The sequence below is a fragment of the Plodia interpunctella genome, chromosome Z (genome assembly GCF_027563975.2).
Source record: "Plodia interpunctella isolate USDA-ARS_2022_Savannah chromosome Z, ilPloInte3.2, whole genome shotgun sequence".
NCBI lineage: Eukaryota > Metazoa > Arthropoda > Insecta > Lepidoptera > Pyralidae > Plodia > Plodia interpunctella.
The window spans coordinates 12,152,843-12,168,364 of record NC_071324.2 but is presented as its reverse complement, the minus strand read 5'-3'; the positions used below and the strand labels follow the sequence as shown (position 1 = coordinate 12,168,364).

Genomic DNA, 15,522 nt, shown 5'->3' with positions numbered 1-15,522 from the left:
CTGTCCTGCTAACGAGATGTCATCTCGTGGTCCTCGTGCAGCTCTTGCTCTAATTGATCGGATCCCTGTCAATGAAAATGTATTACTTTTTTAACATTTAGGATATTGTAAATATACCAAAAAAATAACCTGTTATATCCTTCAAGTTTAATACATCCTGGACCGTCGGTACACTCAGCATAGCCTAGAGTTCGATGCTTATCTAAAACACAAAATATCTTAATGTACCGATCGCATAATAAGATATCAGATCAATAATAGGATAAGTTTGATTACTAATAAATCAACAGATAGTAGCAGTGCTATTGTAAATACTGAAAACAAGTTTTACAATGTTAATATGGTTTAAACCTGGTATTTTTTAAATCTTTTGTTGATCAATGGGTTCAAAGGCTCAAAAATGGGTCCGAACCGGCTTTCGACTTAATATTTTTTTTAACAGTATGTTCGCAAATAAAGGGCGTACGTTGGTGTACGCGTAAATATTGGATTTTGGTCGTCGGCTTTGTTGAATCCAGGGATATCGCAGGCTCTAAAGTCAGTGTTAAAAAATGATGTGTGTATGTATGTTCTTGTTCACTAATAGCAACTACGTGGTTACTTTTTGCACTGAAATACCTACAGAAACAAAGATATTTATTGAAACTCAAACATTGATTTTTGGAATAGGCAGGATCTATCTTAAAACAACGACAGGATTAACTTTTGTGTTAGATTTTGTACATCGATTGTTTATTGAATGTCCGAACCGATTCTTTGTAACGAGGTCTTCCAAGTAAAATAAACAATTTTTCAGATCAAATTTGAAGAAATGTAAGACGTTGAGCTGTGCTATTTCCTATATAACTAACTAGGTACGAAAATTGTTAAAAATATCCAATATAGAATACATTAAAACGATTTCGTCTAAGATGTGATTCTTGCTACTATTCAGCCTGAATTCATACTCCTGTGATAATGTATTCGATCTCAAACTAAAGGAAAGTTCATTTTCTGCCGATGACATACATCATCATAAGGATAAATGTGCATAGCAGCTCTTTGATTGCCTATTATTTTGCTTCTTTCATTTACCATTCTATATATTCAGTGATGATTCAATGTGGCATCAAACTAATATTTACTGCGGTAGCCTATTGAGTCAATCAATCGCCGTGATAATGCAGATCGCTTGCGTTCCATTATATCTAAATGAACTGCAATATTCATGCGCGATTTGGATTTGCCGAATAGACTCATAATTATTCATTCAATTTCGATAATAATTATTTTGTATACCTATATATATAATAAATATTTAAAGGCGTGCAGCCATCATTTTGGAAAACAGTACGCCACTTTTAAAATATACATCTTGGCAACTGCTAAAATTATGTGAGACTGTTATGTAATAGAATAAAAAGTGTCAAATGAAACATTTTCAAAAGAAATTGCGTCCAAATAGTAATTTTCGCCTCGGCCTTTCGCCAAGAGTACAATTACCTATTTTCATATTGAAATGTATACATTTCAACTGAATCAGAATAATCATGATAAAAAATATTTAATTGTGAAAAAGTGCCTTTGAAGGCTTTATTTCTGAAATTCAAATTAAAATCATTTATTCAGAAATTAGACCCTCACAGGCGCTTTTTCTCGTCAATTTTTATATTTATAGTTATTTCTCACAAGCTACAAACTACTGGCATTTCGGAACGACCACGCTGAGAAGAAATGCCGAAATGAAATTAATTTGAACAGTGTTGGTCCCTATCATGCCAGATCGGCTTACCATTATTGTTTCTTACAATGTTTTTTTTCTAATATATATAAAAGTACATAATGTACATGAATAAATGATTTGATTTTGATTTAAACTGATCCATAACGGAATACTTCTTAATTTTCATTAAATACCGGAAATAATGTTGATAATCAGGCAATAAAAGTTGTAGTATATTCAGCAAGAAAACGACAAACTTTATTTTTCATGTATATCAGAAACTATTGAAAATGTATCACGTTCAAACCAAATTTTGATTTGGATTCTTAGCTTCATATTTAATAGGAAATCTATAGCGTGTATATTTTTTTGATATTTCAATTTCTTACCACTATAAAAGTTAGAGAGGGACACGAAAATATCTCTTTTATCTATGGACACAACAATTCTTATTGCCTATCTTGTTCGTGTATATCTTTAAAACGTTAGACTTCAAAAAAAAATGGTAGAAACCAAATTTTTTATAGAACTATATCTTTTGTAGGCTTTTCAGTTCCCATGTGCGGTGAATTTGAAAGTGGTCCGTTTTTACTGAAATATCGAGAAAGACTATCTCTATACATATGAGATATTACAGAAAAATAATGATGTGGTATCTTTATGGAACTAATAGAAGCCAAAACATTTCCTGTAGAATTTTTGGCCGTCAGTCTTTCTGTCTATATCTGAATGTATTTGATGCAGTTTCCACAGTCGTATACCAAATAGTCTTACTTAAATCTGGTCTTACTTAAATCTGGATTCATCGCGATACGTTGCTTAGAACCCGAGATGTTGACAGAAATAATTTGTGAACGGACGCAGACAAAAACGCGGGCGTAGCCGCGGGCAACAACTAGTGAATAAATATTTTCTGATTTGATTTTTTGAATATTCTATGCTGTGGAACTCTAAAAATGGGGCGCCAAAAGGCGAGGTGCCAGCGAGCAAGTTATAAACTAACTCGACGGTAACTTAATGCAATTAACACGGGCTACGATTTGGCGGGACACCGCGTCGTTTTTAAAACTATACATGTAATAAAACTGTCTGTACATGTGTACTATTAAAGATAAATAATCACGGGTTGTCTTTATGGGACTAAAAGATAATAGAAACCGAAATATTTATTTTTAAAATTTTCTCTGTCTCTCTGTATGTTTGCCGGGGTCTTAGCCTCTTCATAGATCTGACTGACTATACGACCTTTTCAAATATAAATAAATAAATATATTAGGACAAACCACACAGATTGAGCTAGCCCCAAAGTAAGTTCGAAACTTGTGTTATGGGATACTAACTCAACGGTACTATATTTTATAACAAATACATATATAGATAAACATCCAAGACCCGGGCCAATCAGAAAAAGATCGTTTTCCATCATGAGCCGACCGGGTATCGAACCCGGGACCTCTCGGTTCAGTGGCAAGAACTTTACCACTGCGCCAACAAGGTCGTCAAAATAAATAATGACAGACTAAAGAAAAAATGACTATTGACGGGGCCGGGCTGGACTAGCCGCGGACGGACATCGACGCCGTCGTCTACGAGATAATAAAAATAGTCTTTTATTAAAGTCGCCCCTTCAATGTTTATTCTTGCGTCACGCAAAAAATACTAGATGCTAATTTCACAGTCGTATAGCGGATGGTTTAACTTAAAATCTGGTATATATATATCATCGGGATATGTTGCTCAGACTTCGAGATATTCGCACGAAATAAAGGCGGGCGGAGCCGCGGTCAAAAGACTAGTATTTTAACGTCCTTTGAATTTTCTTTGGAATTTTAAAAACATTGTATCAAAGCGAAATTAATTAATTCAAGATTGTATGTTTATTTTTTTTATCATTTTTCAGCGTACCGTTGACAAATCGAAAAAACGGGACCCATTATAGTTTCGTCATGTCCGTCTGTCCGCCGTTTTATTCGGAAACTATGCGCACTATAAAGTTGAAATTTGGTAGGTAGTTGTTCAGTGAACCGCTACAAAATCGTGCAGTATGCAGGAACTCTTTGTGAGCAAGTCCGCGTTGCTCGGTTTTGTTACTCTATATCTACATGTATTAAAACGAAAAGTATTTAGTTCAGTCGTCATAGGGTTACAGTGTGTTATATAGAATAAAGAGCATTAAGCTTGTAATTCTGTAATCTGTGATTGTACCTAATAAATAAAATAAAATAAATCCTTACATATTATAAAATAACGTGCCTCTGCCGCGTCTGTCTGTTCGCGATAACCTCAAAAACATTAACGGATTTTCATGCGGTTTTCACCAATAGATAGTGTGGTTCCTGAAGAAGGTTTACTTGTATAATTAATGATGTTTTTATTTCAAGTTTTTACAGTCTAGTATTAAACGCATAAGAGAGCTATTTCAAATGGTGTGGGGTGTCCTGGTACCACTCCACATCCTTCCGTGGACGTCATCCGAGTTGACTAAATGACACAAGGCTTGGCAGCATGTGGGTAATTGCATTCCCAAGGAGGATTTACATCTGGCGGGCGGGCGATTGTAAAGTCAATGCCGAATAATGAGTTTTATTACTTTTTACGCTAAGACCCGAACGCAACCGAGAACATATTGCGACGGTGAGAATCGTGAAATAAGTCACTTGACGCGTGCACCATGGAACTACGGGAATATTAGTAAGTGTTGACAACCGTGAAAAGTCCCTAATATATAAATTTACGTAAACAGTATTTGTCTGACGTCAAAATTCATTGAGGTAGTCAGTACGAAAGTAGTATACGTTAAATTAAGCCGCGGGTGGAGCCGCGGGCAACAACAAATTCAATTCAATCAATATTTTAATAAAAGAAGTCTCGGCTCGACACCTAAAGGACAATGTTTAAGCTTTTAAATTAAATGTTATTTAGTCTTGTCTTGTTTTTAATGTTTTTGTTGTTTGTCATAAATTAATTAAATGACATTATTAATACAATATTTTATTGTTGGAAGAGAGATCTTTTTGCATTCTATGTGTGATAAAAGAATCGTGCAGTAAAACGTTGAGGAGTTCCTTCCCCGGCAGCCGTTCATGGTTATCATAACAACGCATTGTCATCCAAACTAAAAGTGTGCACATAATTTTGATTTGCTCACTAGTTTATGATATCTGCTTCTGCTTTGAGTCGCAAGATTCCACCAGAACATACATACATAGCATGTTGAATAAAAGCTTCTAAATCTTACTAAGATACCAGCGGGAAATAGTGAATTAGTAGGGAATTAATAGTAAGATTCAAACTTAAGCTTAAGTGAAAACTCAATCATAAAAATATGAAGCGAGAGAGGTCGAAAAGAATATTGTAACTAGCTGTTGCGCGCGGCTTCGCCTGCGTAATTATTCCACGGGAACAGTTATATTTCCGGGATTAATCCTGTGTCCTTCTCTACACTATAAACTACGTCCATGCAAAATTTCAAGAAGATTGATTGAGTAGATAGAGCGTGAAGTGGCAAAAAACAAACTTACTTTTGCATTTATCATATTAGTTAGGACAATTCGTTTTCACTGTATATAATGTGGTATTCTCAACTTTGACATAACAAGATAAGACGAAGACAGACCACAATGGCAAAGAGCGAACCGTCGAAATGTTACATTTACTTTAGTTTAGATGTAGATTATTTTAGTACGTAGCAATTTTGACTTATCGTTAAGTTGAACATTCGCTAATTAATATGACTCAAGTATTTGCCAATTCGACTATTAATGAAACCAAATATATATATATATATATATATATATATATATATATATATATATATATATATATATATATATATATATATATATATATATATATATATATATATATATATATATATATATATATATAGGTATGTGTATTTGACCATTTGCGATATGGACTAAAATGCTATCTTGACAGATTGCGTTTTATTTCGCATTTCGATCACTTGACCGTTTGATTGCACATCCCAATAAATGCGACGGAAAATTTTTCCTCAGACATTTTGAGCAATATGACCCTTTTACGCTGACCCTTTTAATGCCCTTTACTACTGTACAGTCGGCAATACAAGAACCTGTCCAGATAATTAAATGCAAGCTTTATAAATTGTCGTCACTGAAATCTTATGCTTATCAACACGTGATAAAAAATAATTTCCCTAGTCGACACATGCACCGTCAAAGGATGCATTGTAATGAAAACTAAACGTAGTTAAATACATGTTTCAAAATCAAATTTCAGCTCGATCGGTTCAAGATTAAGCTTCAAAATTGCAAGATTAACATATTGCATACATACAATACAATGTTGCAAGATTCCACCCGAACATGATTACTTTCATACATACATACATACATATTGTCAGTAAGTTTGATTATAAAATTAGAACTAAACGGAACATCGGCGATATGAATAAATTTATATCTGCACGATTTATTTTATAATTAAAGAACAATTCTAACAGAAAAAATATAATTGTTAGGTAATTACCTGAAATTTGGTCGATGGGAGAGTAAAGGGGGGGTTCCTCCCCGCCCGCTTGTTGGTGCTCTAGCAGACGGTGGCAAGACTGCCTCATGAGCGCTCCTGGCAACGCAGATAAAGTTAATTTTAATAATTACTTATCAAAAAAAAAAAAAGAAAAAAAAATCTTTCATTCTAAAAAAAATTTAAATAATGAGTGAAAAACGCCAGGCGCCCGATTCTCACTCAATCGAAGTTGAAATCATCGGCTTTTTTTCCAATTTATTTACGGACATTTTATTATGTAAAAGCAAACAAAATCCTACGGAAAATATTGAAGAAATGTCAAGTGAACTTAGTTCGGACGTGAATCGGGCCACGGATTTTTCTCCTCTCATTATTTTAAAATTCGTTATAAAAAAAAAGAATGTTTTTGCGGGAATTGAACCCACGCCGCTGTCACGGGTTGTCTTCGTATCATGACGTACTTACTGACATTTTTTGACGTCTTCATCTGGCCATTTCTTCGTCCCCCAAGATTTACGCCATTAGATTCTATTAGTTGATAGATACTTGATTGATTTTACAATAGAAGTCACCGGCACTCGTTTCTCTTTCGTACGGCAATTAGTTTTTAATTCATCAAATATATACTTAATAAAATATTAAATTACATATTACAAAAACAAAGTCCCCTGTCGCGTCTGTCTGTTCGCGGTAAGCTCGAAATACGGATACGAATGCACGGATTTTCGTGCGGTTTTTCAGAGTAATGCCTGAGGATGGTTTAGCTTTGTAATATAACCTTTTCCCGAGCGGGCCTCTAGTTAAAGTACTAACTAAATCAAAGTTTATTTCACGTACCTTTAGTCTAGTTATTGTCATTTGACTTCCAACGGCAGCATCCTACTTGGCGACATGGTGACTGGAACAAACGAAAATACTGTTAAATAATTTATTGAGTGTATTACTTTTATTTTAGTAATTAATAATTTCCCTTTTATCATATTTAAATTCAATAAAATCAACTCCTGAACAAGAGAATACAGGTTGTCGATTGAACGGTGATCAAAAACGGTTCTTTTTTTAAAATAAAATAAATACCAAAACGTTTTAATAAAATACTTAATACTATTCGAAAAGAGTGAAGGCAACTCATGCGATGACGATGGTAATGAATGAATTTAAAATATTTTACATTAAATATTTAGGCCTGTAATACATATGTTGTAAATAAAATATAATGTAAATTTATGAAGAAACGTATGATGTGATAACCACGGCTCGATGCAATTATTCTGGACTTAGTTAGTACTTCGTACAGCTAAAGTACCTACTAATTCCATGGCAATTATATTATAGGTTTTTCGACGCCTTTCATTCGATTTCCACTAGTAACGAATTAGCTGAAAAAACACTTTTATTTTAGCGAATATGATGAAATGTACTCACGTAATATGACAAAACAACGCATATGACAATGATTATGATCAAAATTATCATTTTGATTCCTTTGACTGCATGGAAAATGGAGAATGAAATGGTTTAGCATGAAATCAGATGTGGTTTAAAATTATATTTGTGGTTAACTAAAGTAAACTTTGAATATAACGGATGATGTGAAATGATTTTATGGAAATATGAATGATTATTTATTTTATCATTTAAAAATATATTTATGATTTAAGAAAATAAAATAAAAGTTGTGTATTTTTTTATATATATTTGTAACAATAAAATTGTAAATAAAATGTTAAAAACATAGGAACAAGTAAATAATTAAACCAAAAGAAATTAAAACTCAATCACTGCTCTTGTGCTGACGTTGTGAAATCCTGTATTAAAATTAGAAGCAATTATCTTTCAAATTTTCAAACGAAACCTACACCTTTAATATTTAATTTTAAAATTTAATGCAATTCACTTTCTAAAACAATTAAAATGTAAAAGGGAAAATAGTGAGTCAAATATTATTCAATCTAATTTGTTAAAAGAATATTGCGGACGCTTAATTAACACGTTGTAAATTTTTCTTTTGTATGAAACCGTACCGAGACCTAGAATTTAGTTTTCCGAAATGTTGCCGTGTGCACGGCGGGACGGTCGGACCGCGACTGATACGGTGTACAGCGAGGGGGGGTGAATGTGCTATCCGCCGCGGCCGGGGCTCGGAACGGAGTTGGGGCAACGGTAGGGGGGGTTCCGATGCTTAGCGTGGCTTTACTGGTTGGTTAGAGCACGGTTTTCTGTCATACATTCGGAAATATTTTATATCAAAAAAGGTTAGACTCTATGACACGAGCATAGATGAATTTGCATATTTAAAACGGACGTTTGTGCATGCATTTTCACACAGACTAATGGAAGTCGCACAGACTAATGGAAAACTATAAACGAATTGAATGTTAACTTTATTTTTAATTTTCGGGCTATATCAGACGTCAGAAAGCAATATGGAGTGCTCTGATAAGAATATACACAACGCATTTTAGTATTTAGTTAATATTTATGTAAATTATTAATTGGTAAGAATCTTATGAAAGGCAGTTATCGAAGATAGCTATACTTAAATATATGGACGCTCTAGTTAAGAATATACTCAGTTCGTGCTTGGACGGACACAACCTACACGTGTGTTAAGATAAGTAGTGCATAGGTCAGAGGTAATGCTGATAAAGTTTTGATATGATGTATGGTATTACTAGCGGCGCCATGGGGCTCCGCTCGCGAGGCACTTGGGGCGAAACCAACTTTAAGTATATGTTACGTGCGGTTTGAACGTAACTTGAAACAGAAACGAAGATGCATCACATCCGAACTGTTTGACTATATTTTAAGGTTTCCTTCAATTTGCATTATTCTTCGATGTAATGGCAGGGCAATTTTGGACGATTAACTTTATGTAAAGTTTTATTTCTTCTTAGAATATGATGTATCAATTAGTACCAAGATAGTTCTTGTTAATGTCATGGTTAATACAGATAAAATATTGAAATTTTCAGCGCGCCTTCACTCAGCGCAATAAAGTGTAGCCATTCAAATATTCCATCAATTAAAAGTATATACTGGCTCTTTTATTTGATTTAAACTTGTCTAACTACATGCTGCCTGCATCCACAGACTGAGGCGCGGACCAGAGCCAATTTTTCATTTATTTAATTAATATAGCAATCTTTTTTATTCAGTTATCTGCACTGGCCAGTGCTGAAAGGAATAAAAAAAAAATGGTGAAACGCCATGGCGGGGAAAAGGAATAAAAGCGAGATAGTTAAAACAATTTCTCGTTGGACTTCCCGTCCGATAGTCTTTTTTCAGTTCACCTCTGTTATACGATTTGTAGTTACATTTTCATTTTAAATATTTATTATAATATTTGCCTCGTTTGTGTGTCCGTCATAATCAGATCCGGATCAGATTATATGATCTAATGAAGAGGACACGAATCATTCACTGACTGTGACAAGTTAAACTGTTGCTTTCATTATATATTTGATGGGTCGACACAACGAAGAAAAATGAATCCATAATAAAAGCTTGAAGCACGTAATTTATATTGAATATTTAGAAAAATCTGTACAAATACGCTAATAAATAGGTTTATTAGACGACAAATAAATGTAAAAAGATTTTCCTTTTCTATATTGACGACCTCGGTGGCGCAGTGGTAAAGTGCTCGCCTCTGAACCGAGAGGTCCCGGGTTCGATCCCCGGTCGGGTCATGATGGAAAATGATCTTTTTCTGATTGGCCCGGGTCTTGGATGTTTATCTATATATGTATTTGTTATAAAATATAGTATCGTTGAATTAGTATCCCATAACACAAGTGTAGAACTTACTTTGGGGCTAGCTCAATCTGTGTGATTTGTCCTAATATATTTATTTATTATTCCAAGGAGATATGTTTCTACAATGTAAGAATATATGCATAAAGTACTTAGGATGTTTTTAGATTTTGTTCTCATTTCCCATACCTATAGCTTATCTAGAGGTAAAGTAAATAAATGCCATACTTAACAACTTCTAGATGAGGACAAATCTTGGCCCCAATTCCCAAAGTTAGTTTCCTTGTGTTATGGGACACTATTTCAAACGTAGTATATTATTTATAACACGTTTAAGTGCTTGCGACCACGGGATTGTGTGCGAATTAAGACGTGCAAGTGCTGAATGCCGCTTGATTTTGCTCCTTATGACCTGGTGTTACGGAACACACTACGAAACTGGATTAAGTAATGTGACTGGCACTTAATTTTCTAGGGGAATGTTAAAAAAAAAATAATGTCAACACGAACGAAAAATATATTAAATATTAATTTTATAGTTTTTCTTAATAAGATATAATTGAACCGGTGAAAAAATGGTGTGTTTTTTTCCAAAGGAGTTTTGTTTTTGTCTATTTGTAAGCGATGAACTTTAAAACTAACGGTCGGATTTTTGTACGGTTATAAGAACCTGTGTTATTCCTGAGGTAGGTGTAGGCGTATAATTCATTATGGTTTTACCCGAGCGAAGAGACAACCAGACGGAGAGCCGGGGCGCACTGCTAGTTACCCTATAAAGCAAGGTTAATTTACCCCGGGGCTTGTTAAAACAGGAAAATCTATTCGAACACTGTCAACTATATTAAACATTCCGAAACTTTACAGCGAAGCGCAGTCGTCTCTCAAACAAATATTTGAATGGAACTCATATACATAAAATAAAAAAAAACACGTACGTACTGCCAAGTCACAAAGCTACCTTTTATAATTGCCAACAAGATCAAATGAAATTCCAGAAACATGTTACGTGTTTTTTCTCGGTACATCTATTTTTAACGGGAAACACTTATTATCCATCTGAGAGGGGGGTTAGGGAGGAGGTCACATGGTGCTTTTTATCTTCTCCAAGGTAATAGACGGCTTAGAAGTTAATTCCTCTTAGAAGTCAGAAAATATGTATTCAATTTGTATTTGGCATTCGTTTTTTTTTTATTGTTTACGGAGAGTAAACGATATAAAAGCTAATTGCCAGCGAGGAAGCAAGAATTAATATTGTGTAAACAAAAATATCTTTTCATCAAGTGGACTTATGCCTGTTTGTCTGCTTAATAAAATATTTTATGTATTCTGTGTTATTAATATTAAAATATACCTATTTATTAACAAACAAATAAACACTAATTAAAGAAATAAAATTTAGTAAAATAAATTACGAGTATTGAATATATTACGGGTGTACATATATACGAGTACCTACTTACTGTTAATGTTTTTTTTTAAGTCACTTTTTTTCAATCTAGCATCACTGGAGGCATTACGTATGTAATCTAAGCCACTAATGGAAACGCGGTCTTTTTGATATGACATAAAGACAGCTCATAAATATTTATAAAAAAGGGGAAAAAAAAGCCCTTTTGCTTTAAAAGCCGAATTAAAAGAATGTACAACGATAGAATTTTAAATTACTCAGGCACTTGAAACTATGAATTTTTTATGCTGGCAGTACTGACAGTAAAATTTGCGATGCTGTCAGTCCATTTCTAGTTATACTATGTTATTAAGGTATAATAACATCATAGTAAAGTTTGATGTCTATAAGTGAAGAATATAGATGTTTGAATTTTGTAGAAATTATCGCGTGCGGTTTCGCCCTAGAATGGAACCACTCAATATCCTTCCGTGGATGTTGTACGAGGCGACTAATGGACACAGCTTAGGTAGCTGATAGGCAACAATAACATTCCCAAGGACGTCAGGTAGGTAAATGACAGCCGGGTAAAATAAAAATTAGAGTGTTTTTAACGCTGCCACCTTAGGGTGGCAGCGTTAAAAACACTCTAATCTCTATCTATCTATTCTTTATTTAGATAAAGAATTTCGAAGAGTTAATATTTTTTAAACTGCATAGCGTATATTTGATCATATACAACTAATATTATAAATGCGTAAATAAGTTTGTTTGTTACCTCTTTACACTCTATCTACACAACCAATCTTCCTGAAATTTGGCATACGTGAATAAAGTTCAGAGTGCGGACTACATAACTACATAAAGTGCAAATCATCGCGGAACACGATTCGGAAATAATTTCCCGAGGGCAACAAAGCTAGTTTACCGCAAATAAATGTAGTTTTCAAAGGAAATTGTGAATTTTAAAAATAAAAAAATATCTATATATATAATTGTACACAATATCGAATACTCGTCTTAATTTAATATCGTAGATCGGATCTCAGATAGACTGCGGTGGTGGCGACCCGAAGCGGTGAGCCGGCTGCAAACGGATTTAACCAAATAAACAAGTTGTCCAACACTAACTTTTAATGAGAGATCTCTACTCTCCGACATATTTGAATGTCTATCGGCCACAAATCGATTAATTACTTAAATTCGATGGTGTAATACTTTAGGTGGAAATAAACTTTGAATTAAAACACAATCCTGATGAGTTTGTAGCATGGCTGGGCAATGGGGTTCGTAAACACTCCGTATCAGCGGAACTCGATTACGAGCGGTTTTTTTCTTGGTTTAATGGAATAAGTACAAAAGGCTATGACTTTTCCTCATTCTTACTAATTTGTCAAGGGCCGCGACCATAGATAAAAGAAATATACGAGTATATGCGACTTTTGTACGTGGACTCGACCAATGCAACATAAACTGAATACAATTTTGGGATTCATATATATTTAATGACATAATATATTTAATGACATAATCAATCATTCATTCATTCATTCAATTTGTTATATATCAATATATTAAGTTAAATTGTTACCTTTAAAAATTCACGGGTCTAAGTCCGGTCCTTTGAGAGGCTTGCGTGGGGATATACGGATCCAACATGCAGAGTCCCTTTGGAGAGTTTTGATGTTGTGTAGATCTCCCGCCAAAACCCGCTCGCGAATATACCAATAAAATTATATGCCCATGAGCGGGTCATATTATTATTTTTATATAACTTGATCAAAATCGAAATGGAAGTGCTATCCGTTCAGAAGCGGAAAAATATATTCTCACCGCGTTGAACAGAAATATCTCTTCAAAGAATGCACAGAAACGAGCGGGAACTAGTTTAAAAAAATAAACTGAACTCTCTGACTCTGTTTTGTTGTTCAAATTATATTTACCGAAACTTTCTAATTCGATTCGTCCCGAAACCGTTATAGAATTACGGCTCCCACATTATGTCATTAGTTCAATCATTCATTCACACACAAACATATATATATATTTATTTATTTAAACTTTTTGGCTTATAAGGCTTGTGGTATATCCTTCCATGGATTTCGTACAAAACGACGAAATTATAAAAACTAGACGCTGGTATTATATTAACACGAAAATTACGCGAAAATTTTGTAAAACACCGCATATTTATAACTCTTGCGTTACTGACTGACAGACTGACAGACAACGTACAGCCGAAACTACTTGGCGTAGGTTCCCTGGGGAGTGTAGGTGAGCACTAAGACAGGATCTTAGGAAATTTCACCCCGAAAGGGGTGAAAGAAGTGAAAAACTTTTGTATGAAAGTTCTACACCGTTGAAATTAGTGACTTGAAAATTTGGATTTTAGTTATTTATGCGTATCAGATTTTTCTGAAAATTAACCCTCAACCCCTACAAAATTTGAATCTTATACGTTTACCAGTCTTACAGAATACGCGATAAAAAAAATATTGCAATTAATTGCAATGAAATACACGCGGGCGATGCCGCGGGCAATAGCTAGTATTTTATAATAATATAGGCAAGTAATTTAAAATTTCGACCGGCTCACGCGGAACTGCATTGTAATTATTAATTAAAAATCAATTTTTCGCATCTTTTTTATGGCAAGTTATCTTTTCTTACGATTAATTCATATTCTTCGTCTAAACATTGAAATAGAACAAGATAAATGGGTCCAGAAGGACCACCAATTTTCATTGTTTTCCAACCCTATACCACTGGACGCACGAAGTTTCCCACTAAACCTTCGTAAATCATTTTTCACTTCCAAATTTAACAAATAAGTACTTGCACAAGTTAACATCTTTATCAGATATACCCTCTACCTCTAGGTATATAAAAATATAGAACAACTAGCTGCGCCCCGGGGCTTCGCTCCCGTGGAAATTTCGTAATAGAAAGTACCCTATATGTTATTTCAGGTTATATTCTACCCGTGTACTAAAATTCATAACATCTCAGTAGATTTTGCGTGAAACATTAACAAAAACATATAATGTGTACACATAAATCCTCATAAACTTTCACATTCAGGTATAACATTAGTAGGATATGTGCAACGATCGTGAATTAGTTCAAATGAACATCATCAAATGTTTCAAACTGGCATGTGTTAATTATTTCAAAATAAATTGCAGGTTGTTTATAACTTAAACTAACTATAACTTAAACTTAAACTTGTTGTACTTTTCAATGAGTTTCTAATTAAATTGTTAACGTATCTTATGTAAATCATTATCTAAGCGATTCAAACGAAGATTTTTTTTACTGTTTTTCAGATATGAATTGTCTCAGACAGTATTTTATTTAATAACTATTCGATGCTAGACTTCGTAGACTTCGTTCGCTTGGCCGAACAGTTTCTGGTAAGGAGTCAAAATTATTAGTGAAATTTAACTGTACAGACAAAGCGTAACGACTTTTTACGACCTTCTTCAGGTGTTCAGTTTTATACATCAACAGGAGATGCTCATCAACCTAAACGACTTTTGTAAAGGCGTCATTTCTTTATTTCCTATAGTTTAACTGCACAATTGTGGATCTGCATAAGGTGTATCAGATCTTCGACTTTAAAACCTCAAAAGAAAACGTTAATCAAACATAACGATAAGTGACTGAGGGCCTTTTGTAAAACATCGGAACTAGCCTATTTGGCTTTCGCAAAATCTAATTCCAATTTTCACAATTTCTTTCGGAATGTTCACTAAATCCCAAGCATAATTTCACAGAATTTCAAGAAGTTGGGCTCTCAGACCACACGCACATTAAAAAACCACATCACGTTATTACATTTATGTTAATACCTAAGCCGGTCTGACCACTAAAGATGCTGAATACCTTGCGAAGTGGAGAAGAAAACTTAAAAAAGAGGATCCTGGGCTCCGACACGCAGCGGCGGCGGAAATAACCGAAAAAATGGTCAGATGAAAGAATAGAAAAGGAATAATCTCCCTGAGTTTCGCTCAACTCGATACAAATTTTAAACGGTACGTCAGGACGGTCGCTCCTTGAAGTTAAATACTTAATTACTTACCGCGTTCCGAACTTTCTTCGCTCGTGAATTTCGGGTATAAAATGTATACTCTATATGCTAATTTTTCAACGACAATATGTATGC

At 34.1% G+C, this 15,522-nt stretch overlaps 1 protein-coding gene across 14 annotated transcripts in view; it reads right to left on the bottom strand.

The window, feature by feature from the left end:
- The window catches only part of Glut1 (Glucose transporter 1), a 96,983-nt gene that overhangs the window by 40,913 nt on the left and 40,548 nt on the right, over positions 1–15,522 (bottom strand). For 8 of the 14 annotated variants that reach the window (XM_053768525.1, XM_053768534.1, XM_053768531.1 and 5 more), the window contains exons 2-3: positions 7,052–7,112; positions 6,215–6,310 (exon numbers count right to left, since the gene is read on the bottom strand). In XM_053768525.1, coding sequence (XP_053624500.1) covers positions 6,215–6,302 — 88 coding nt within the window. In that variant the 5' untranslated portion in view covers positions 6,303–6,310; positions 7,052–7,112. Of the gene's footprint in view, positions 1–129; positions 203–6,214; positions 6,311–7,051; positions 7,113–7,639; positions 7,692–8,238; positions 8,308–15,522 lie in introns of those variants that run through there. The other 6 variants (XM_053768535.1, XM_053768538.1, XM_053768526.1 and 3 more) reach the window with 5 other exon arrangements.